Source organism: Anabas testudineus, chromosome 1, assembly GCF_900324465.2.
Source record: "Anabas testudineus chromosome 1, fAnaTes1.2, whole genome shotgun sequence".
Lineage (NCBI taxonomy): Eukaryota > Metazoa > Chordata > Actinopteri > Anabantiformes > Anabantidae > Anabas > Anabas testudineus.
Window position 1 is genome coordinate 25,082,763 of NC_046610.1, and position 24,716 is coordinate 25,107,478.

At 40.4% G+C, this 24,716-nt stretch overlaps 1 protein-coding gene across 1 annotated transcript in view; it reads left to right on the forward strand.

Annotated features, from left to right (window-relative positions):
• The window catches only part of sorcs3 (sortilin related VPS10 domain containing receptor 3), a 189,500-nt gene that overhangs the window by 125,662 nt on the left and 39,122 nt on the right, over positions 1–24,716 (forward strand). Inside the window, exons 5-14 of the mRNA XM_026358764.1 lie at positions 4,890–4,963; positions 6,201–6,265; positions 6,891–7,009; positions 10,003–10,092; positions 10,510–10,689; positions 18,164–18,310; positions 20,374–20,476; positions 22,139–22,215; positions 23,047–23,138; positions 24,409–24,516. Of these exons, the coding sequence (XP_026214549.1) occupies positions 4,890–4,963; positions 6,201–6,265; positions 6,891–7,009; positions 10,003–10,092; positions 10,510–10,689; positions 18,164–18,310; positions 20,374–20,476; positions 22,139–22,215; positions 23,047–23,138; positions 24,409–24,516 (1,055 nt within the window). The remainder of the gene's footprint in view (positions 1–4,889; positions 4,964–6,200; positions 6,266–6,890; positions 7,010–10,002; positions 10,093–10,509; positions 10,690–18,163; positions 18,311–20,373; positions 20,477–22,138; positions 22,216–23,046; positions 23,139–24,408; positions 24,517–24,716) is intronic.

Below are 24,716 nucleotides of genomic sequence, written 5' to 3' on the forward strand. Positions count from 1 at the left end.
CGTAGCACAGGGGCAAAAGCCGTGATGAAATTGGACTGAATTTGCAAAAACAAGAGACTGTAGAAAATGTCTGTCAGACAGAGGAAGTGTTCTTAAATGTATTTACCTTCTTTTTCTTTTTTCTTTTCCATTTTTATTCACTAATCAAAATGTCTGGTTGTCTCATTTCATTAAATGTGAATAAGGCTAGTAAGAGATGGTCAGCAATCTAATAGCAGGAGATAAGATGCCCATTTAGAACAGAAACACATTATGCTTTAAGTAACCATTCCTTCTGTTAGGACCCCCTTTATGAGTTCCTGTATGAAGCTGCTTCTTATATTAATGATGGGGGCCAAATCCACAGTTTGTGCAAAAATGTAGTTTATCTAAAAACAATTTTCACATTGGTCACATTGCGATGTGATGTGCTTATCTTCCACATCACAGCCTTTTTAGTACAAAATTCAATTTTGCTTTTATTTCGACTCAGCGTGGAAAAAACTGTTTTTCCTATAGGAAAATAAAGGATTTTATACTAACTTTAACTAGGTGTTCTAGCTTTGTAAGATATCCACTTTATTTAATACACTCAGACTGCATATTAGCTAACATATACATTTGAATACACGGAACAAGATGTGTGTGTGTGTGTGTGTTAGCAATGTTAGCTGATCTTTTGTTAGAGTGTAGGCTATCTTTATTATATGTTGTTGTGCATATGTTATGTTCAGTCAACACTGAAACCAGGTTTGTGGCGAAACAATGAACTTTATTGTTCAGATAATTATGACCAATTCAAATGTCCAATATTGGCAAATTTATCCAAACTTGGAACTATTTCATCCACATTCTGCAGTCAACCTCTGAAGCTGTGATTGGCTCAACAGGAAAAGCGGCCCCTGGTGAGACATCAGATATAGACAGCGATTCAGAAACACATTTTCTTACTTACATCAAGGGGTATGTAACTGTGCACAGTTTTTTTTATTGGAAACAGACAGAGTCCCTGTGAAAACTGCTGATAGTGAATTATCTACAGTAACAGCCAGAGTACATTGTTTCTGGGAAGAAATGTTGCTGTTGGAATGTTGAAATTTAATTTTTTAAAGCTGTGAGCGCCACTAATGAAATTCTTCTTTCCATTGTATTGGGGTAGAGCTAGACTTCTTACACACTGGGTAAATCAAACCTATTGCTATCCAAAGTGACAACATCAGATTTTTCTGTTATTTCTTTGAAATTTGGGTGAATAGCCCTTTTCACACAAAGCTTAACTTTTTACTTCCCACTACCCTTAAGCAAAATCCATAATGTCATATTTTTTATTTCAGAGTGGTGCAGATATAATGTCAATAGAGAATATTGTTACAGGAGCAGTGATCAGAATCTCTGCAGGGTGGGAGGGAGTAGGAAGATGCATCTGGTAATGGTTGGAAATCCTGCGGGAATGGACTGTTGCAGGGTCAAACAGTCCAGCACAGGCCTCCCATCACTAATTGGTTGCACAGATCCGACACGCTTTACCATCTACTGTGGGAATAATGGCTTGTCTCTGTCTGTGTATCCCTGTCTTTCACTGCAAGCTTTTTACTGAGAGTTACAGAAAGCCATGATTATGATCTTAGCCAGTTCTGTCTGTGACAGCAGTTGGATATGGTTGCAGCTGGACAGCTAACAAGTAGCTTGTGCTAGTTTGCAGCAGAGAAGCACAGCAGTGGGGTCATTGCGGGGGAGCAGTATAGTCTTTCCTGGAATATTGAGAACCCTATTCTGTCCATGGGGGACATGTCTGCACCAACATGAACACTTCTTTTTCCCAAATTCATTTTAAGGGCCAGCCACTGTAGAGTGTTCTTTCAGCTTTTATTCTGATTCATATTTCATCTTAAGCAAAAGTGCACTTACACCAGGCTTTAAATAATTGGGTAGCAACAGCAAATGCAATAACATACATTTCCCTGCTGCTCCTGTCTCTAAAAGAAAAAGAAAGGATCACAAAAAGGCTTCACGAAATCATGTTTATCGTTGGTGTCTAAACTCTCCTGTGAGAGGACAGAGTTTGAATCAATTCATTTCTCATTTAGGTCCCATCTGTGTTTGATTTACTTCACTTCACCGTGTCAATTTGTTTCCTGTAGAGCACAAGTTAAGGCTACAAGAAGAAAAACAAATGTAGACCCATAAACCTTAAACTTTATTCCCTCTACATATATAGTAAAATCCAGTATGCCTGTGTAACTCCTAAGCTACAAGTACTGAAACAAATCCTGCTCGTTATGCCTGTGTTGCAGCATACTTACAAATTATTTTGTGACTAAATGTGATAAAACCCACTGTTGCCTAGGATGATTTTTTTGTGAGAATTCTCTCTAATATAAACCATAGAGTGAAACGTTCTTCCTGGCTTTGACAAGTTATGTGTTAACAGAGTTTGAATGTGTTTCTTACATTAAATGAGGCAGATAAGAGCCCTTTGACCCTTCAAACTTTTAAAACTTGAGTTTTGGCAGCTCAAGTATATTTTGCATGCATTAGTCACTGTTTTCAAATATGTAATATGACTACACAATCATGTTCCTGCTGACTTTAAGTCTTAAAATGCTTTACTTTCAGTGACATTAAAGAAACTGGAGATCTTTTTGTCTGTGTTTCTTAGAGCATGAAATGTTTATGTCCTCTTAGCATTCTGAGGTTACAGATGTTAGACATGAAAAACACTGCTCTGTGGGGTCCACAAAGGATTTCCCAGTCATCGTGCCATTCAGTGGTCAGTTATCTGTTGTTGTTATTATGTCTATTACCTACCAGTAGGCCAGTACAAATTTATATTGTAGATACATGTGCTAGATTACCACTAGAATTACCAGCCCTATCAAATAAGACAGAATAAAAGAGTGTCTAATCTATGCCATAGGATATATAGTAAGTATATTAAGTATAGTATCGCCACAGAGCATTCACCCCATAGCTCCAGACCTTACCTCAGCAGAAATACACAAATTGTAGAAATGCAGACCACAACAATGGTCTACTCTGTAGCATTGCAGTGGTCTTGGACCATGTCCTTTAAAGTAATTCTACTGATATTGTAGTAACTGCTGTTAAACAGCTATTAGTTCTAACTGTAACATGATCTTACAGACACACCAGTGCACATTTCTAAATGATCAAAGTAGCATATGCCTGCATGGATTCAACATAGAAGCATAAACTGTATTAAGCCGTATGCCATATGTAACCATTATTACATAGATGAGCACAGGTAACAGTTAAAAAAACATACAACTGATTAGTTTCATTCTTTAGCCATAGCTTATATTGCATTGATTTATACTTTCTTTGCTAATAGAAATATAGCTGTCAACAAATATGTTCTGTCATAGATTGTGCTAACAATATTAGAATAGTGTTTATAAATGTTCCCCTAACAAATCCTGCCAGGATCTCACAATTTAAGAAACCAACATTGCTTAGCTGAACATTGCACTCTACGGGTTGCAACCTGATGCACAAGTCGGAGCAACCCAAATCTTTTAAATCTCACTATTCAAAGTGAGTTATCAAAGTGAGTGGGAAACTATGACGCTTACTTTGTGACAGCTCAGAAGCTTTAAAATTTAAGCTGTCATTTGGCTGATGAATGGAGTGAGGAGAGGCTGAGCCTGCCTGCTGGCATAATATGTCACTGTCCAAACTGATGAGGGACCCTGTCTGCTGCCCTATTATAGGATTCCAAGGACTCTGTTGGGGAACCTCTCCTTACTGAGGTTGGAAGAATCAGAAATCAAATTTTCTGCCCAGTAGAAGCCTGTGGGTACTCAATATTAGACTCACTCGAACTTCATAAAGGTTTAGACAAATGTTTGCTCCCAGCTAATGTTTGATTCAAGTCTTAACCACACACAGGACACTAAGATGAATGCTTTGATCTCCTGCCATTGCTAGTCATTGTCAAGCACTCCAAACAGACATACAGCCTTCCAGTGATGATTATATGATGGAATAATCATGAAACAGAGTTTGACATCCATATGTGAAACCCAAATAACCACACCGTCTTCAAATTAAAGCAGATTATTGATACACTCGACTTTACATGCTTTGAACACCGCTGATGTAATTTTAAAGTATGTCAGACACCTGCTGACATACTTTTCCTAGTGGAGCTGTCACATAAATTTGCAGCAGGTGACAAATGTGTATCCTTTTATCAGAGTCAAGTCAATGTGAAGTGTCAAGATTTGCTCTGATAAAAGGCAACAAGTGGGGACATTAGCATAGCGCTCAACTGGGGCCGCCGACTCACCATGCTGCGAGGAAACAACAATGCACAGACGCGGTGAGATATAAGGGAGCTTGTTTCTGCAACATCAATCAGCATAGTGTTAGGAAATGCACCGGGGTTATTCATTGTGTGCCCCAGCACCAGAAAAGGTAATTAGTACAATGAAATTGGGCCACTAGCTCGGCGCAGTACACCTTCACATCAACTCAGCTATACATCATTCCTTGCATGTGTGGAAACTCTGCAGGACCTTGGTTTTGATTGGGTGGTGAAAAAACGATTGTGACCACATAAATGTATCCATTACATTTTTAATTTATTATTCTCTGAAGCTTTTTCCTCTAAATCTATACTGCAGCTCACATTTGCCTCTATCTTTGACAATGTGTCAGCCCGAACAGCCAGTCAGTACTCATGTTCAGACCTAGCTTGCCATTATGCTTTATGGCCCCTAACTGACCTCCAGTATGGAATTATCCAGCCATGTCTCAAGCTCACTCTTCAGTGTTCCAACTTTTAAATCAGCCGGTCTAATTAGAAGTTGGACCAGTGTGGAAACATGCATTCATCTTTCTAACAAGACTGAGTTCTTTTTCTCCCTTTGTCTCTGATATCTCTGCAGTTGTACAGCTCAGTGGATTTCGGAAGAAAATGGCAGCTCATCCACGAACACGTCACGCCGAACAGATTCTACTGGTGAGTCATCCTTTTTCACATCTTTGCCCCTCACCACCACCCCTTTTGTTATTTTTTATTTTTTTGTAACTCTGCTCCAATCCTCTTCTCCAAAGTTTTGTTTATTCAGGAATGCAGAGTCTGTTGCTTGTGTTCCGCTCGACTGAGCAAGTGATATTGATGGCTTAGAACAAGGTGTCTGACTGACTGGTGATGCTGCGGAAATCCTGCACATTTTCTACCTCTTGATGCAATCAGGCAAAGATTAATCTCCTCCCTCAGAACGCTCTTTGCATTCAAAGGCCGGGGGGCATGTCACATTCCACTTCATTTCACGTGCACACCCAGCTCATGTTATGCACATGGTACACAAATTATTACTTTAACATTAGCAGCAGAAGGAGCTGGTTTTGATAACACGTGCATAAATGCATATACAGATACGATACAGTATAAAGAGCTATGACTAGTAATGGATTGGCTGTTCACTCCCTCTACTACGTCTAAAAGTGCATACTCATCACAAATGTAGTCCCAGATCTATTCCAGCTCATTGCTCTTCTCCCCCTCTCTGAGGTAACTGGGGTGTACCAGGGATTGCTGGTGGCTATATCCCCTGTTAACGTGCATAAATCTGGAGCTACTTCTGTGCCATCCTGGTATAATCCTAAATAATGTGCACAATCACCAGCTTTGCCCTTCACCAGCAAAGCTCATTCAAAGGCGACTGAACACTGGATGAGCCCCTAGCAGTGACTAGGCAGGCCTCCAGTTGGCTGCATTTAGAAAATGGCTTCAACAGCCTCTAAAGGAGATGAAATATTATCCACAATAGGGAAAGCTGTGTCTCTCCAGTATAATCCAAAAGAAGTGAAATGGGCAAGAAAGCAAAATTTCCCTACAGCCATGAGTGTGTCTGAGTCTGTCATGACCCTGCACCACCCAGTCAATGACAGGGGGGACTGTATTTGTATTTACTTTGATTGCATTTTGCTTGAAGGCCTTGAGTTACAGGGGGTTGGTACAGTATAATGTGGCATTTACAATATGGAGGACTTTGTTGTGTGCTCCTTTCTCTGTTACAGAAAGCAACACTAACTGGAACATAATGCCTCCTGCCAGATCATTCTCCCCTTTTCCCTGTTTCCATTGTACTGACAGGAGAGTCTTTGCCCCTTTCTTTCCCTCCCTTTCCATCCTCTTTCATTCATTGTCATTATGCTTATGTATTCTTTCACGGTCTGTCATTCTCTCCAAGGTCTGTCTTGGGCCTAGACAAGGAGCCAGATCTGGTTCACATGGAGGCTCACACACCGGATGGAAGTAAGTGTCACCTAGACACACATTCACATCAAAGAGGAGTAATGAACAGGCCTCTACTGGAATGCATTTCTCCCAGAGTGCACATGTCCCCAGGGAAACATCGCTGTCTCGTTCCACCAATGAACCCAGTGCATGATTCTTGATTAACATGGCCTTTCTTCTCTTCCCTTTAACTCACTGGATGCCAACTCTATAACTCTAACAGTAGTACCATCAAGGACTTCTATAGTGGGCATAGGTGAAATTGTTTATAGCAGCATTGGATGTCAAGGTTTTGTCAATCTGAGATGTAAGAATTACTTTTTTTCTCTATTAACTGCGGTATGATTGACAGGCGGATATGCTTGTTTATTATTATCTACAGGATAAAAATAAATCAGGTGCTACAAAGACAGAGAAATTACTCAGAGAAAATGTCAAAACTGCATACATGGGTGGAATACAACCCCACACTGTTCAAGTAACACAGATGTTTTGATCTGATTAGGAGAAAACAGTTGCCATACAAAGATGCTTTTGATATATCACTTGTTTCAGAGCCCTGTATAATGAGGTGCACTGGAAGAAACATAATAATGTTAGTCATAAAACTGTCATGCTACACATATGTCTTCCTATGTAACAGATGTGCAGTATGTGACATGCAGAGCTCAGATGTGCACAGAAGCCAACAGGAACTACCCATTCCCTGGATTCATTGACATCAGCTCTTTGGTGGTTCAAGATGATTACATATTTATACAGGTAAGGCTCTGAACAGCCAGTGCAAGTTGGTACTTCATAGATTCAAATCTGTCTTCTAAAACTGTGTTAAATTGCAATTTTAAATATGTGCTTGTATGGAATATGATTGCAACCATATTATGTTTTCTATTTACATGTTTCTAATAATATTTTGTTAAAAATAATTAGTCTCCAATATGTAGCAGCTATATTGAAAATTAAGAAAAAACATTTTTAGGAGACAGGGTTGGATGGGCTGCACACATTAAGACTGGACTCAAATGTGTCTTATGTTATACTTTTTGAGTTCTCATCTTGATTTTGTAACCTGCATTAAGCTACTTTTGACTACTAATAGAAAAACTTAACAGGTGGCTTTGACTTACCAGATAGGGTTGCTCATGCACTGACTGCAGGGTTGACTGTTTGGACACTAGCTCATCTCTTGAGGTGTTGTTGTGAATACAAGATAGTGAATTTGTCCCAGGGTTTTACAAAGTGTGTCCTGAATTTCCCTAGTGAGGATCAATGAAGAAGTTAAAATTGAAATTAAACACTAACATCCCTGGCACGTGGCCTAGTTTTAGCCAACATAGTACGTGCCTGCTTACGCCAAGTCTTTTACATAGCTCCCTAATGATGACAGGACAATGTGTCATTCCAGCACTCACTTCATTTATTTCTCTAGTTCTGCTGACTTGTCAAAATTTTTTTGCTCTTTTGGTTTATCAGCAGTGAAGATGAAGTGGTAAATGGTTGCTCCAATCTGAGGGTAGAGGGTTACATCTTCCTAAGACCATTTTACTCTACATTACACAAGATTGAACATTCATTAAATCAGAGACATCCTTTCCATGCAAAATATCATGTGCAGTGTCTCTGGTATACACGATTTTAGTTGGCACAAGAAAATATTTTTAAACAGTAATGCTTTGTTTTTCATGCAAGAGTTTAAATATTCATCCTTACCACTGCCTGCTGTGTCATATTAATCATGATTTGTGCGACAGAAAAATCTGAAATGGTAATGTCCTGAATTCCAAGTAACACAGATGCAATTTATGAGCTGTATTTTAATTTCCTCTACAGCATGAATATTATTTACTTTGACATTATGCAAATGAGGTTTCATACATTCAGAAGTCAAGAGGAAAAGTCGGAATAAGTACAAAGCTGGTTTCCAGCTGCACAAATTTTATTCAAATTTACCTCCAAAATCTGTTGTGGTCTGTTATGGTGTATTCAACACCTGTGGCGTGGGGATGAAAAAGTATCTGGTTTAGTTTTCTGCTTACCTTCTCACCTCATCAAAGAATATCTTGCAAAATTGTCTATGAGGCCAGTGCACATTCAAACACTGCAACATCTACCTCCACTATGAAAACACTGTGCAGAACCAGTCACTCCTCAACTTGCTTAAATAGCACTCTCTTGCTCCACCGTGTACATGATCAATGTCCTCCAAAATCCTTGCCCAACACGGCTGGAACAAACTGGTATCATTTATAAATCCACCCCCTGATCACCTCACCTCTCCGCAGTCCACCAAGTATCTCACAGTCTGATAGCAGCTTACGTGCCTCAGTCACTATGGAAACTGTGGCAAATGACTTTACAAATGTACCTTTGTGCAGCTATTTTCAGGACATTATTCTAATAATATCAAAAATTCTGTCTTTTATTATTATTTTCAGTGTAATAGTAGTAATACTTGCGTTCGTCAAGCTTTTTTAGCTCACTTAATGTTTTATCCAGTAGAGAACAGGGATTTTTTAGAAACCCCCTCACCTGAGCTACCAGCGGGCAAGTCCTTCCTCCGGAACCCTCCCTGGCCTTGGCAGCACATTAGAAAAGGAAATAGAGTTGTTCTTCAAAGATCCTTCAATCCCGTTTGACCTCTCCGAAGTCTTTCAAGTAAACTCACAAGCACTCAACCTAAACCCCCATTCCAATTTGAGCGCCTCCACATTTTAACACATATGCGTCACAGACGAAAGATCCTGAAAGAGATGACAAAAAAAAAAAAGGGGGAAAAAAAGAAAAATCAATCATACCAATTCCTCTTAAAGTTCAAACTGCCTCTGGTTACCCCGTCATCGATCTCCTGCTCCTTCACTCGATTACATGTGGGACTGGTCTGCGGTGCCCACTGCTAGGCCGCTATATTTCCTCTCAGAGCTTGTTGTCTCTCCCCTCAGCCTTACAGAGCACTTACAGGATCAGCTAAAGAATCAGCCCTGCCATACAACTATAATACATACATCACCTCTCTTCAGCAAAGAACCACAAGTTTGATTTAAGGGGTATACCCTCTAATGAATTTCATGTCAGTATTGATAGGTGGGAAAAGTGGGTTATGAAGCTGCAATCTCACTTTACTATGTGTATCTGTGTGTGTGCATGTGGGTAAAGTGCTTGACTTCTGTGGCCCCGAGGCTAATGACAGTTCTAACACCCACCAGCCCTGTGTTTGCTGCATAAGCTAACAACTAACAGCTTGGAGTGTTTGCAAAGGGTCTAGACCATTAAGGGTGTTTTTTTCCCCTTCCTCCTAGACAGCAGATGAGGCTTGGTTAGGCAACTTAAAGATTTCTCTAGACAAAGAATAATGAGACTATTGATTGCCCAACAAGATATTTACCAAAGTCCACTTTGAAACCACAGAGTGCATTGACACCTGGGGAGGGCAGCATCCTCTGAATGCAAGCCAGGAGATCACTATAAATGGCCAAGTCAGAAAAAAAGAATAAGCTGTGTATCCATCAAGACAGAGAGAGATTGATGTGCACTTTCACCCACCACTTTAATTGATTGGAGAAAATAGTATATGGTGTCAGAGATGAGGTTACACATGAGGCCTCCACAAGGTGTCCTATACATTTGGTCCACTGTGGTCCAAGAAGCTGTGGAAAGCAAATGCTTTTGCAAGACCAACTCCAAATAATTGTCAATAAAAAGGTAAAACTGTTTGCTGGATTAAACATATACCGATGACTGTACTTCATTTGTTGTAGGTCCCTACATCAGGCCGAGCCACATATTACGTGTCCTACAAAAGAGAGTCTTTTATACAAATCAAACTGCCCAAATATTCCCTGCCTAAGGTAAGCTGCACCAGAATTTGACTGATGAGAACTATGTTTGTATTCTATTACTCAAAATCCATTTTCTGTTTCGAATGTCATAGACTTAATTAATCATAGAGTTAATTAAGGATTTCCATGTTGCTGAAAGCTTTTCAGTTTGATCCTATCAAAACTGTGAAAATTAGGTGGAACAGTTATTGCATTAAGCCACTTGAACTTAATGTCGCTAACCTTTTGTTTCTGTTTGGTTTCTCTTAAAAGATGGCCTGTTGTACTTGTATTACCTTTAAACTGAGCGACTGATGCTCTGTGTCATCAACAGTTTCACAGCACAGCATTGATCTCATGACTGGATCCACAGGGCAGCGTGTTCTCATCTGTCACCTCTTCTCCAACAATCATAATTTATCTTAATCTCTCCCTGCTCCCCATCAGGATTTACACATCGTCAGCACTGATGGGAAGCAGGTATTTGCAGCGGTGCAGGAGTGGAACCAGAATGACACCTATAACCTCTACCTGTCTGACACCAGAGGGATCTACTTCACCTTGGCTATGGAAAATGTCAAGACAACTAGGGGGATAAGCGGAAACCAGATGCTGGACCTGTACGAGGTAGGTGCCTGATGAGACTGTTCAGCCCGCGGAGACACATGCAGGGATGTTTTCATTGACTGAATCTATGGGAAGTTACAGGGACTATTACTTTCTCACTGTTTCTTAAGATCTGCTATAAAAACACAAGGACAGACATGTGCCAGTGCACAGGGAAATAAAGGGATGGTGTAAATTCAACAAATTCTGATTTCTCGTTACACAAACCGGGCATACAGTTTAATCTAGTAGTAGATTGTACCATCTACACTAAAAGTTTTTTTCCTGAGGGAAATATTTGGGCTCTTTAGATGCTACCATCAATGTTTCACTATGTTCACCAGTCAGTGTATAGTTGGTCCTACAGTTTTTCCTGCTTGCTGCTCTGTGCAGCAAGAAATGTGGTTGATGAAAGTGAACCAAACACTACAGTTGTGCAGGCAGTAAACAAAGCATTAAGCTTTAAGATGCTGAGCTGAGTTTGTTATGGTTTTACCATTTCTGTTGACTGCTTTTACATTACACAGTCAACTATTGTTGAAATATATTGTTTATAACAGCTGTAATTGAAATCACAATGACTTGGCCACAGTAAAGAAAAAAATGGTGCTAGTATTGCTGTGGTCGTCCATCTTCCTGAAAGACATATACTGAATAAAGAGCATGCATAATGGGGCTCAGTGCATCTCTGGACTGGTAATGACCTCGTTAGCTTACTGGCCACTACTGTATGTGTTTGCATTAGCATTCATTTCAGGAAAGTAGAATTCCCTCCTGCTCCACTCCCAGATGAACCCAGTTTATCACTCCTGCACTGGCAGGTGTGACGGAGAGTGAAAGAAGTGAAATACTGGCCAGCAGCAGTGGCAGCGGTGTGGTAATTAACAATTCCATTACTTTTCCTGCACAGTATGGGGCGCGGCAGGTGTTGGTCTGAATATGTGTGTGTGTGTGTGTGTGTGTGTGTGTGTGTGGCAGCTATTACAGTGTAGCAGCAGTTAATGCATTTCACCGTGCAGCATGAGATTATGTTTTAATTGCATTTGTCACAAGGTCACAGCTCCATTCTTGATCTGAAGCTAAACAAGACACGGCCGATACACTACTGTCTCTGATAAAGTAGACCCCATTACACATGAGAAGATGTATGCCGTGTAGCTCAAACCATCTATTGCAGTTAGACGCTGACAAAGTACACTTCACAGACCTAATGTTCCAAAGAGAAGACGTGGCTCCAGTCAGACCAGAGGGGAGACAGCAAAGATGTGAAAGTTGTGTTGTTCTTCCACACTCTGAAGTCACCTCTCTTCTCCGGTTCTCTTTGCATCATCTCTGCTAAAATCAATTATTCAATTTTCACACAGAAAATTGAACAATTATCTTCTAAATTAGAAGGATTATTTTATTGTCAATCAGATTAGATAAGGGCAGTTTGTGCAATCATGAGCCTTTGTTGTGCAAACTAATTTTCTGTTGACATCAGGCCTCTAAACTTCCCTTCAGTCTGAGAGGTGGTTTAGCAGGTGGCTCTGTGACAGTTATTACTGTGATTGGCTGGGGTTCAGTTCTAAAATAAATAAATAATTCAAAAATAATTTCTCTCTCACTGTCGCCTTGTTACAAATACCTCTGAATGACTGATTGAAGGCATGAAGTGGATTGCTGTCGGTGGAGAGTATTAGATGATCTGGATGATGCTGATGCTCATAAGGATGTGCACCCTACATGGATTTTCCTGCCAGCACACAAACCCACATTTCAACAAATGAACCATATAATAAATTGTAAATACTGCTTCACATTAACTAAACAATGATTCCCTGCAGTTCAATAAAGATACTCCATCTTTAATGAAATGCAGGCTTTTCATGCCGGCTGCAAGATTGTAATCTACTACTAAACAATTTGAAATAGACACATGCTCTTTTAATCGTTTTCAGCAAAAAGCTCTAAGAAAGTGACACTGGAAGATACCTGCTGAGAGTCAAACAGTAAACACACAAAGTTGGAAACTTGTTGGCCAACATAGGCCTGGGATATACTTGCTGTAAACTACACAGTCACTTACACAACTCGCCATCGTCATTTAGGCTGTGTTGATGTGGAGCGTCCATCATGCACGTCGTTGGAAATCAGAACTATGAGTACACAAGATGCAATCTCCTGTGTGACTGATGGGGCAGTATCAGGTGAACTCAGCGACAAGAAACAAAGAAAATTACTGCTCCCATCTAAATACAGATTTCCGTTTATGTTGTGCAAGACCAAACGTTCCTCTGTGATGATTAGGCCCTTGCCTTCCACTTTGTGGCTGATCATTTAAATCCTCCAAACATACACAAATTACACAAGGACGTAGATGGTTCTACCATTATCATGCCTACCATTGGTAAACAGCAAATATATCCCCAGCCATTGCCTAGCATTAAGCAGAGAGCTACATATTTTAGTATAGCTAATGCACTTAGAACTGGAAAGTACCCACTTCCGGAAAACCTCGGGCCACCCCCGGCTCCAACTGTGTGCTGCCCACAATAAATATTATTGCAGTCACAATGCTAATTTTCTTTTCTAATATTTCTCAATTAATTGGCATGTTAATGGTAAAACCCATTATGTTAGTTATGTGTGTATTATTAAACTAGTGAAGTTCACTTCCATTCACTACCACAGACCATTTGCACCAGCAAAAGAAGTCCGTCATAGTGGAAAAAATATGAATGGTAAGCCAAAACTTTGATAAATATGAGAATTTTACATTATGTCAGACCTGTTTTTATAATGTGCCACCCAGTAAAATCATTGGCCAGTTCATTCAGGTTGTTCTGAGTGTTGAACAAAAACAGCAGGTGGTAAACACAGAGCTGATTTGTATTGACAGTATAACATTCTAAGTGTCCAATCAAAGAAACATGGCATGAAAACAATTATAATACAATCAGTGCACTTGAGTCTGACTGAAACAGTTCAGAAATTAGAACAAACAAACAAAAAACATATTTCAAATAAACTAAAATAAACGTACAAAGAAATGATGAAGATATACTTTATCATATGGGAGAATCATATTCTAATATAGTAAAATGGTTCCATTAATCCTGCCAGCACTCTTAAACCCACAAAGCTGGGATTCAACAAATGAGCCATATAATACATTGTAAATACTAAATTGCTTCACATTAAATAAACAGCGATTCCCTGCTGTTCAATAAAGACGCTCCATCTTCAATGAAATGCAGGCGTTTCACACTGGCAGCCAGGTTTTAATCTACTGAACATTTTGAAATGGACACATGGGCTCTGCTTCTCTCATGTGATATTTCCAGAAATAAAAAAAAAAAAGAAAATTCTGAATATTAAAAGCTGATTACTACCACAATAGCAGTAAACAGATGGATGGAGTAGATGGTGGTCAGCAGGTAGTTGCCTGTCTGTCTCTATGTGTCTGTTGTATTGTCCTACTTTTCTATTTTAGAGCAGAGAAACGAAAAGAAAGAAAACATATTTTCTATATTTTTAAAGCAACAATGCTAGGGTGGCCACAGTCAACCTCCTGCTACCCTAACTCACACTGTGTGATGTGCACAAATAACATTATTGCTGATCCATTAGCATGTACATGGCAAATTTCATTGTATTAGCATTGGAGTGGCAAATTGTTACATTTGCTCTGTTTTAACTTGAAATGGTTGATTTTGATTTTGCAGCATGGCAACGATGAATAAAACCTTACAAACTAACTTTAATATAAAAACAGAGCTCACAGGGTACTTAATAATATAATAAAATAATGTTTTTTCTTAAATAATACTGAATCTAATGCTGCTGATTTCACACACACACACACACACACACACACACACACACACACACACACACGTACAAGTCTACTTCACATTTGTTTGACAAACTGTCAAAGGTGAAAATTATGGCAACACACATTTCCAGTAGTTAAGAAAAGTAAGGGTGATATATCTGTGTTACTATGAGGATTGGGTGTGGAACAAAAATAGCAGTCAGCGCTGACAGTAGAAAATTTTGAATACCCAGCAAAGGAAACTGCCATAGTACAAAACTATCAATGGAAACATCCCCAGATATTATAGAGAAGTACAGACAACTGAAAGAGTTACTGAAGCACAGTCCCAGTAGAAAATCATAAAGATTCTCATTTTCTCAGGTAATTTCCTCCAGACATACTGTACTTAAGTTTGTTTCAACACCTCTATGAGAGTTTGGTCAAGTTTGGTAACTTTGGGAAACTGTTCCTGAGTAATGTTTTTATCTCACACTGTCGTCTCGAGGTACGACTAAGATCCAAAACCAAACTTTTGACTGATAAAACATATATATAAAAAAAGTTTTTCTTACAGATTTTCTCGATTGCTAAAACACTATAACCAGGCTTTTGAAATCAAATTTCAAAACCATAATGCCATTTATCAAAAAGCACACCCAACTCCCTAAACCCTTAACACTACTCCCAGTCGGATTTCTTGAGATGTCACTGCAGAGTTCTACACACAAACTCCTTAATTTCTTTTTGCGTACACCTTTTGGTCATGTTGGAAGCACTACCATTCAATACTGTTCACTCAAGTCAGCGCAGCTGAAGCTCAATCAGCAAACAATTCCCCAGGTGAAAACATTAAGAGTCAAAATTGAACCCACATTATTTAGATCCTTCAAATGGATAAAAGGGCCCGAATCAGTTTATTGAGTTTTGGAACAATGGATCGAGAGAGAAACGCAGGAATAGGTCAAGGTCGAGAACGGGGTAGAGTAGGGGAAAGAAGAGGAAGAGGATGGTGCAAGAGAAGGTTGAGGATGAGGAAGAGGAGGAGGTGGAGAAGGAGGACGAGAACAAGGAAGAGTAAGGGCAAAGAGACAAACAGTCTCAGATGAAATTCGACTTAGTTGATCGTGTCCTTGTCCATGGTATCACTGTGAGGGAAGCTGGGCAATTAGTACAGACACATTTGAGTCTCTTCACCGTCGCCTCCATCATCAGAACCTTCAGGGAGGAAAACAGGTAGGTGTAACCTTTGAGTGCTGTGCTATGTGAAAACACATCCACTGTTGCACTATGCTACTGTAATAAAGAAATACATCCAATTGCCTCTCATACAGAGAGTTTCAGTAGGTTTCCATTTTTCTCCTGTATAAAGGACGTGTGGCATGCCTGTTTCATTCATTCCAGCTGAAACAGGCATACTGCATCCCGACCGAACGAAACTCTGACAGAGTGAAAACCAAAGAGTGGAATATGTTCAGGTTTGAGTTTTGAGATCGTATGAAGTATTGTGTTTCATCACAGTGTAGCAGTTTATGCTGCCATTTGTGCCCTCTTGAACTGTGCTTCAGGGTGATTTACTCTACTGTGTCTAATGTGTTTTGAAGAGAGTCTTTGAGCTTGAAGGCCGGCCTGTTCCCCATAAAATAATCTTTGTGCATGAGGCCGGTTTCAACCTAACCAAAAGAAAGAGATCATGCCCTTCTCTTTGCTTTCCTTGATGGTCTGAGAGAGCACATGTTCCAGCTTGACCACAGGGAACCGGCACAGCCAGAGCAGCCTCACGATGTTGATGTTTGGGATAGCGTCACCTTCCATCAAACTGCTCTGGTTCGGGACTGATTTACTATTAACTCGAGTTTTATAAACATCTTTCTCCCTTTCTCAACCTGGTAGTGGAGTTTTTCTGCCTGCCTAAGACATATCTGTAGATGCGTGCCAGGGGTGGATGGCTGCCTGACTATAGCCAATATAGCCTGTGATGTGGATGACATTGTCTGGCCTGACTCAGACCGAAGACAGGATGCTGGGGGGAATCATTTTGTGTGTGTGTGTGTGTGTGTGTGTGTGTGTGTGTGTGTGTTGTACCGTGTAGTATATGAATATATAGAATATATATATATATATATACATTTTGTTACTAACTTGAAAAATATGGCAAAAAATATCAAACCAGAATTCACATACACCAAAATTAACATATCAAATTCTGACTAACATATTTAAATCATGTTAAACCGTGTTACATGACTCAATATACAAATTAAAAAGTTCTTCCACTAACCTTCAAGAGTTCCCAAACTTCTAATCTTTCCACTGTACAATAAACTGAGCCAAACTGATGTTCCGATATGAGATACACTAACAAACAACTGCAACGGCTGTATTTAATCTTTTATATGTGACCATGCAGGTCATGCATATTCAGATTAGTCTATGCATAAATGCATAAGAACAGTCATGCTCGTAGCCTCCATGTGCAGTAAATGCTGACCAATGAAACCCCCACCCACTTCTGTGTTATTTAGGAATTTCCTATTGTATGATAATAGGACAAAATCATTAGAGTGCAGTGCAGAGTATAGAATCAGCAAATAGAGATGTTTGTTCAGACGTTCAGGGAGACCTGGACAGAACTGCAGAATCACAAGCTAGCAGGCAGTGTCATCTGCCCGTAAACAGGCGGAAAGAAAAGACAATAAGATTTTGCATTGTTCAACACTACTATTATGGTCAAATCAGAAACTTTGTAAACATTGTACTGTGACAAGAAGTGAAACTTTAAATGTCATATTGAGTAATCTGTGCTGTAGAATAGAGATCTGTGTCTGCATCATTCAGCTTGTCATCAAGAAAGCGCAGTAAAGCTCGTGTGAGTGATGGATGGAAAGTGAGGGAATTGTGCCTGGGTGGGGATGAGTGGTCCTCTCCTTGTTTCTGTGCAGATGTGTGCGCATGCACGCACGATGCAGGAGATGGAGGCAATAAATAATTACTGCTGTGATTGACAGGTTGGGTTGGATAAGGACAGGAGGACCCTCGTTAGCCACATCCATCCTGAGCACCATGTTTCTATGACAATGTCAAATGTGCTGCCTATTAGTGCCACTTATACAGACCTGCCCCTTAGGGGAGGGAAACACATCCAACTGGAGCCCCTCACTATGGCAACCATTCGGAATGACTGTCCTTTCCATTGCAGATCATGCTTTGGTTTGGTTGAGGGATGTCTCTAATCCCTAAGACACAACTAGGATTTTGGAGTAGACACGTGTTGTCGTGGGTCTATTTTTATGTATGTGTATATGTTTGGGGAACATTCAATTTCACAGTGAGAAGACATACAAGGTGTCACTTGTTAACAGTCATCATGTACTGCCTGGATTGCTGAGACATGCGGGGATATAATTACAGATAACACTTAGCACTGTATAAGAAAATGCAGCCGACTCTGCTGACGGCGTCTGGCAGACTGTCAGCCGCAGCAAGAAAGGATAAGCACACCATTTGCATATAAGTGCTGTTGTGGAGATTGCTGGCTCAATACACAAAATGGCCTTTCTGATGAGAGTACTGGGTATGCTTTTTCATCTGCAACTGAGAACTTAACTGTTATGGCAGCGTTAGATATAAAATGCTCCCTGCAGCTTTGAATTAAGAGGGAAAAGATGAGTCGCAAAAACCTTTGTGTGTGTCCATCAGGTGGCAGGCATTAAAGGCATGTTGATCGCCAACAAGAGACAAGACAACCAGGTCAAGACCTACATCACCTACAATAAAGGCCGGGACTGGAGGCTGCTACAGGCCCCTGCTGCGGACCTGGATGGAAACGACATCCACTGCATACTGGTAAGGCACTCTATACGGGGTGGAAGAGTAACTAATTTGTACCAGTAGGCTTTATTATCATTTCTATGTGTGATAATTTGTGACATCTACTAGCCAACTAAGTATACCAGAAGCAAGACTGGCAGTAGGTGATGTAATTTAAAAGTGCAAAAGACCTGAGGCACTTTAAAAAGATGGAGCCCATTGGACATTGTAAGTCTAATCAATGTTGTTACGCCCCACCTCCACCCTCCACCCAAACCATGTTGCAGATATGGAGTGGCCACCTTGACCACTGATATATCATAGAAATATCATTTTTCTTGTTTTAAAGAGCCTGTCACTTATGTTGTTGTTATGTGCTTTACAGAAAGAAATGTGTCTAGGTAAATGAGCTGTTCAAGCTGCCCACTGCTGCTCTGGAGTGCTGTATTCAGGAATAGTGCACAGGTCATCTGTGTTGTGATTCTTCCAGGGACAGTACAGAGTGTCAGTCTCCTGAAAGCCTCCAGCCCAAAATAACCAAAATCTAAACTAAAACCAACTGTGAATTTATGGAATCATTACACTACACCTAGTACAGGGCTGTGAAGAACAATGGGCCATTGAATAGTGATAAGTCTTTTGTGGCCAGCTGTTCATTATGTTTTCCCAAAGCTTTAATAATGATGCCCTTCATCCATGCAATGTTACAAACTGACCTCCCCACAAAAATGTGCTGAAACATTTTTTTTATGTTTAATAAAATAAATCTGGTAATAGGTCAATCATTTGTTAGCTAATGTGCTAGTGCTGCCATTGCGTGTTACTGAATATGCATGGCGTGGTGTGTTAATATCATTGGTCGCTTTACAAATGATCTTTAAATTACTGCAGCAAATTAATCGTTCAGCTGCAAAGAAAGCAATTGGGCTCCTGCTGCGACAATATTTTGGTGCACAAAGAGAAGTAAGACAGCATTATGCAAAGGGAATTGTTGTGGAAACACAAGTTAATGAATGTAATAAATTTAGTGTAAACTATTATATGTAAAGATATCCAAACATCTGTGTTCTTCATATTCACTTCTGTTTTAGATTGTGACTTTTTACTGCTACCCTCAGAGCCAACAGTGGAGTATTTGTATTAAGTTGTGCGGTGGCAAAAGGTAAAACTGAATTTTAACGGTGACCTCTTTTTATTAATAATATATGCTTAGGGAAACACATGTGGTGCTTTAACAATGAGGCAGATAAGATGCTGCACTGGAAGATCCAGATTTATCACATGTGTAGACAGTCTGCAGTCGACTTCCTCATTAGACAGCCTCCCCTGCAACAAAAACTAACAGGCTGACTGTTAGGAGGCATCATGTTTGAGACATTAGGAGGATTCGTGCTGTTTAAGAGGCGATTTCAGGGCCGTGTGGTGTGGCTTACAGGTTCCCTGTGATTGCGCATTCATGTGACATTTTAATTAGTGCCGTAGATTCCTTTTGATCACCCTGTTCAGTCCCACTGCCCTTGATGTCCTTACACCAGTGACACGCTGTCTGCTGCAAAGATGAAAGCAGACACGTTTTTTTCTGCTCGCTGAACAAATGTAATTGTCTTCTGTTGTGTGCATGCCCTGGAGACTTCGCTTCACACTTTAATGCAAATTCCGTCGCTCTTTGTATTAATGACAGATTAAATGCAATTAGCAAAACCTATGAAGGCACAGTTTTCTCTCTGTGTTTGGAAGACAAATGAATGTCGCTTTATTTGAGAGTTTTTTTTTTTTTTTTGCTGTTGTTCTATAATTTCCTTGTGACCCTATCATTTTCAAATAAAATATTCATACTCCTGTTGCTTTCTTATTACCTGGTGCTTAATTAAATAAGATGATGCAGAGTGAGAATGCAATCAATATATACAATCAATACATATCAAATTTACACTACATTTTAGCCACCACTTTGAAAATGTGATGTTTAGTCTTGGAAAATATTTGCTGAATTAAATGAGGAGATGGTTTTCACATGCATGTTTGTTTCTGGTTGTATGTATTTCTTTCCTTTAAGTGAATATACAGTTATTGTTTCTCTTTTCTTTATTCTTTTCCAGCCTTTCTGTTCACTTCATCTCCAGCTGCAAATGTCAGAGAACCCTTACTTGTCAGGAACAATCTCCACCAAGAGCTCTGCACCAGGGATCATAGTTGCCACAGGTGAAACAAAAGTCCAGAGATGATGTATAGTAAAGCAACAGAGCAGTGAAAAATTGCACGTAGAGATATCATATTTCCACTATAGCAATTTGTCATAGAGTCTTTTTCTTAAAGAACTTTTCTTAGACTCAGCTTGAAAATGTACATTTCTAGTTACATATCTTCCAGTACCGTCCCAGCCTTCACACCAGCCAGCTGTCGGTCAAATCTCAGACAGGTTTCACAGCCTGTGTGAAGTTATTAGACTGACTGGTCAGTGTTTAGGGCAGCTACTGTCTGCCAACCTGAGGTGCCCACCTTCCACTTTTCTGGACTTATAAAAAATATACAGTTTTCAGCCTCAACTTGAAAATTGACGTTTCAAGTTATGAAACTTCAGTGCAGTCCCATTGATCTCACTTTGTTTGTCCCACTAGCCATTCTATACTTGATATGTGAAATGTAAAAGCCTCCATAGGAAACAATTCACTACTCCACCTCTTGGATAGAGAAAGCATTGCAACAGGCTTAGAGGAGAGTTACCAAGGCAGCGCTGCATTCACTAAGTCACCGTGGGGGATCCCATTCCAGCCCTGGACAGAGTGGGCACCTGCCACAGTTCAACCAAGACCCTGTCATGTACCAACCAGTAACTCAAGAAGGTTGTATCTGCACTTAAGAAGAGGTAGATCAGTGGGTGACTCTCCCACTCATCTAGTAGGTCAGTTAATGCAGCAGTGATGTGACCGTTCCATGTGTTAAAGCTTCTTTAAGCTACACTGGACAGTGTACTGCAGGATTTCCACTCCCCCACTGGGGATCACATATCCACCTGTCTTGATGACAAGTTACTGTCCCAATTATGCACATGTGAGACAGTTTGTGTTGTGCTGTGTTTATGTGGCTGCAAGTGTTTGAAAGAGTTAGAAGAAAAGGGAGCGAGACGAGTATATGTGTTAGCAGCAGTGGCGCCGTCAGCACAAAAAGGCCTTTTTCTGTGTGTGTGTGTGTGTGTGTGTGTGCGCGTGTGTCTGCGAGTGTGTACGCTCATGCGTGGCTGTGTGTTTGTCTTCGGAGCTGTCTGTTTTGTCTTTGGTGTGTGAATATGCTGAATAAACATACATCTCTGCTGCCATGCTCACACACTGTGTCTGCGTGCGTGCCTGCGTGTGTGTTGCTGGCCGAGCCTTTGCTTTGGCACTGTGATTCACTTTGCCTGCTGCGCCTTTTAAGACGTCAGCTGGTGCAGAGATCATCTCACCAACATGACAAACACCATCCAGATCAAACACATGCCTATCTACTGAGCCGTGGCCAAGATAGTCGAGCAGATCAAGAGAAGAAGTCAGTTCACTCGCTGCACACTCGCAGGAAAAAAGCTTTGGAGGCATTGTGTTGTACTGTAACACTCCAAAGCGCCGGAGCGAAGGAAGCAGCCACCCTCCTCCACATCTCACATTATGTTGCTAGAGTAATGCAGGCATTCATAGGAATTAACCCAGGGTCTTCTTTGCACTATTCACATTAATTGAGATAGTGATCTGGGAAGGAATCCAAATGAATACATTATCAGAGCTGTGGTGTGATTGGCAGCATGGATTTAAAACACATATGGTCCTTTCTCTGTCTGAGCTCATTGTGTGTTTTGTAGCGTCCCATAATCTGTTTGCATTTCCACCACAGGAAATATTGGAGCAGAGCTGTCTTACAACAACGTGGGCATGTTCATATCATCTGATGCTGGCAATAGCTGGAGACAGGTGAGCTTCACAGGGAGATCAAGCCAGCTGACAGACTTGTGCAACACTCGGAAATGCTGACAGCAGTTCCTGGCTTTCCAACTGTATACTGCATTATGGTGTCTTGTTGTGAAACTCGCCTCACAAAACTTTTGTAAGTCCTGTGTCCTTTAGTTTGCATCCAAAAAGGGCACGTGTGTAGTTTGCCACAGGACCTTTCCACGAGACATTTTTAATGATGTCACGGGACAAAAAGCACCAGTCTAATGTTGGCTACATTCCATTGAGCTGCTCCAGTTGTGGGGTCCTGGTATTACTCACTAACTAAAATTTAAGTGCAGTTAAGTTTTTGAAGCAAGCAAAATAATCCTGTTGTGGTCAAATGTAGTTTATGAATAGGTGAAGCACCATTTATTTACAGAAAGCTAGTTGCAGGGAGATTAGGATTAGGATTGATGGCAGCTGTATACAGTGAAGGCTGACAAGCTGCAGACCCGAGTTCAAGACAAAAGTCCGGCATGAGGTTAGGTTAGCGTTAGGCGAGAGATTTCCCTGACCTCAACCCAGCGTTGTGAATGTTTGAACCCAACCATAAAAAAACTTTAATAACATTGCCGTCATTATCAGGATGCTCTAATGCAAGATCAGATATTTTTAAGAAAGATAAAACTGAATGTTGTTATTTGTTTATTTGTCATTGGATATTTTAACTGTCAAAAATACACTGTCTGTGTACATTACATTGATTAAATCTGGTTGCAATTATGTTGCTTTTGTGACTGCAGTTTGCCTGCAGACATTTGCCTGTTGCATTTTTCAATGATTTGTGATATTATCCATATATGTGTTCAGATCTTTGAAGAGGAGCACAATGTGTGGTTTCTGGATAAAGGAGGGGCCCTCGTTGCTGTGAAACAACCAACTGTGCCAACTAGACACTTATGGTACGTCCATTTACAGAGTTTTTTTTGGATACTTTTCCTTCCTTAAATTGCTTTCCGAATTCCTTTCAGCTATTTTTAGCTTACTTCAAACCTTACGATCCAAAAAGATGAGTATGTATATATTATATATGACACTCGATCCGTTTACTGATGCTCTTTGACTGTGGCTCTTTAAAAAAAAGTCATAGGCAATCTAATTTGAAAGATTTTTTTTTCAAGCCACTTATCATTAACAGCCAGCAGTCTGAATCCACCCTCCCTCCTCCTCCTTTTAGTGTTTTCATTAACACGTTGCCTTCACCCTGCCAAATCTGGTGCCTAGGCTTTGCCTCAGTGCAGGCTAATCCAAGTGAGACCAGATCTGTTCTCCAGTCGCTTTTGCAACAATTTTGAAATTAGTTTTAGAGCCAGTCAAGTGTAGCCTGCTGGGTTTTTGTCTTCCAACCAATTTAAGAGTGATGGAAGAGGAAGCGGAAAAAAAAAAAAAGGACAGATAGAAAGAAGCCTGTGTATCTTTACAGCCACAGTACAACGGCGACGGAACAGTATTGCTTTCTCAGCCACTGGTAAGTTGAACACTTTCACAGCCTGGATCTCATAATAGATGCACGTCAACGCTATTTGTAGTTGTCAGTTCTTTTAGCCAAATGAAAGCGATTGGGATTTTAGAGGCAGTATTGAGGGTTTTCTTCCGAGCACAGGCCTCTGCAGTGTTTTCACCCATGTCACACTCAGGTACTCCTAGTTGTTCTCACTTCACCACCAGTGTTGATAAGCTGTCAGAATCAATAGAGCCCGGCCTCAGTGATGAAAGCTGTCCAATTTTTTGCTGTCTCGTTCTCCTGCTACAGTTTTGTAGTCAAACATGAAACTGTTCTATTCTGGTCTTGTTTTTTTTTTTTTTTACCACTCGTGTAGACTTTAGCCAGGATCTGTGACATTGCCTTGTCCCTTGTTTTGACACCCAAACATGACTTTAATATATATTTATTTTCAGGTGCCCTGGAAGCCATTTTTGTGCACATTTGCTTTGATAACATGACAGACTGTCTTTTAAATATCTTTTTAATACTCCGCCTTTTGATATTTACCCAACACTACAGTAACTAATTGCACAGAGACCTTGAGACTTGTCTGTCGAGACAAGCCAGTCATTCTGATCCCCACCTAAACCCTCCCCTATGACCAGTATCTAAAAGAGACAGTCTGTTTCCGTGCCATCGCTGTGACTGGGTTTGTGATGGTAATGTGTTCTGACACACATGCACAGGGTCAGCTTTGACGAGGGGAGGCAGTGGAACCAACATAGCTTCTCCTCAGTCCCTCTCTTTGTGGATGGAGTCTTGGTGGAGGCTGGAGCCGAAAACCAAATTATGACGTAAGTTCAGAAAAATGCAAAAAGGGACAAATGATGTGTTAAGTGCTGTAGGTTATTTCTGTGTTCTTGTAGGCAATATTGGGGGTATTGCAGGAATTCAAAGGTGAATGTTATTTTACTTAATTTATTCTGTACTCACACAGAGACTAGATGGACGGAGAACCCTTAATGAAGGAACCCATTCAAAGCTCTGTGGTATT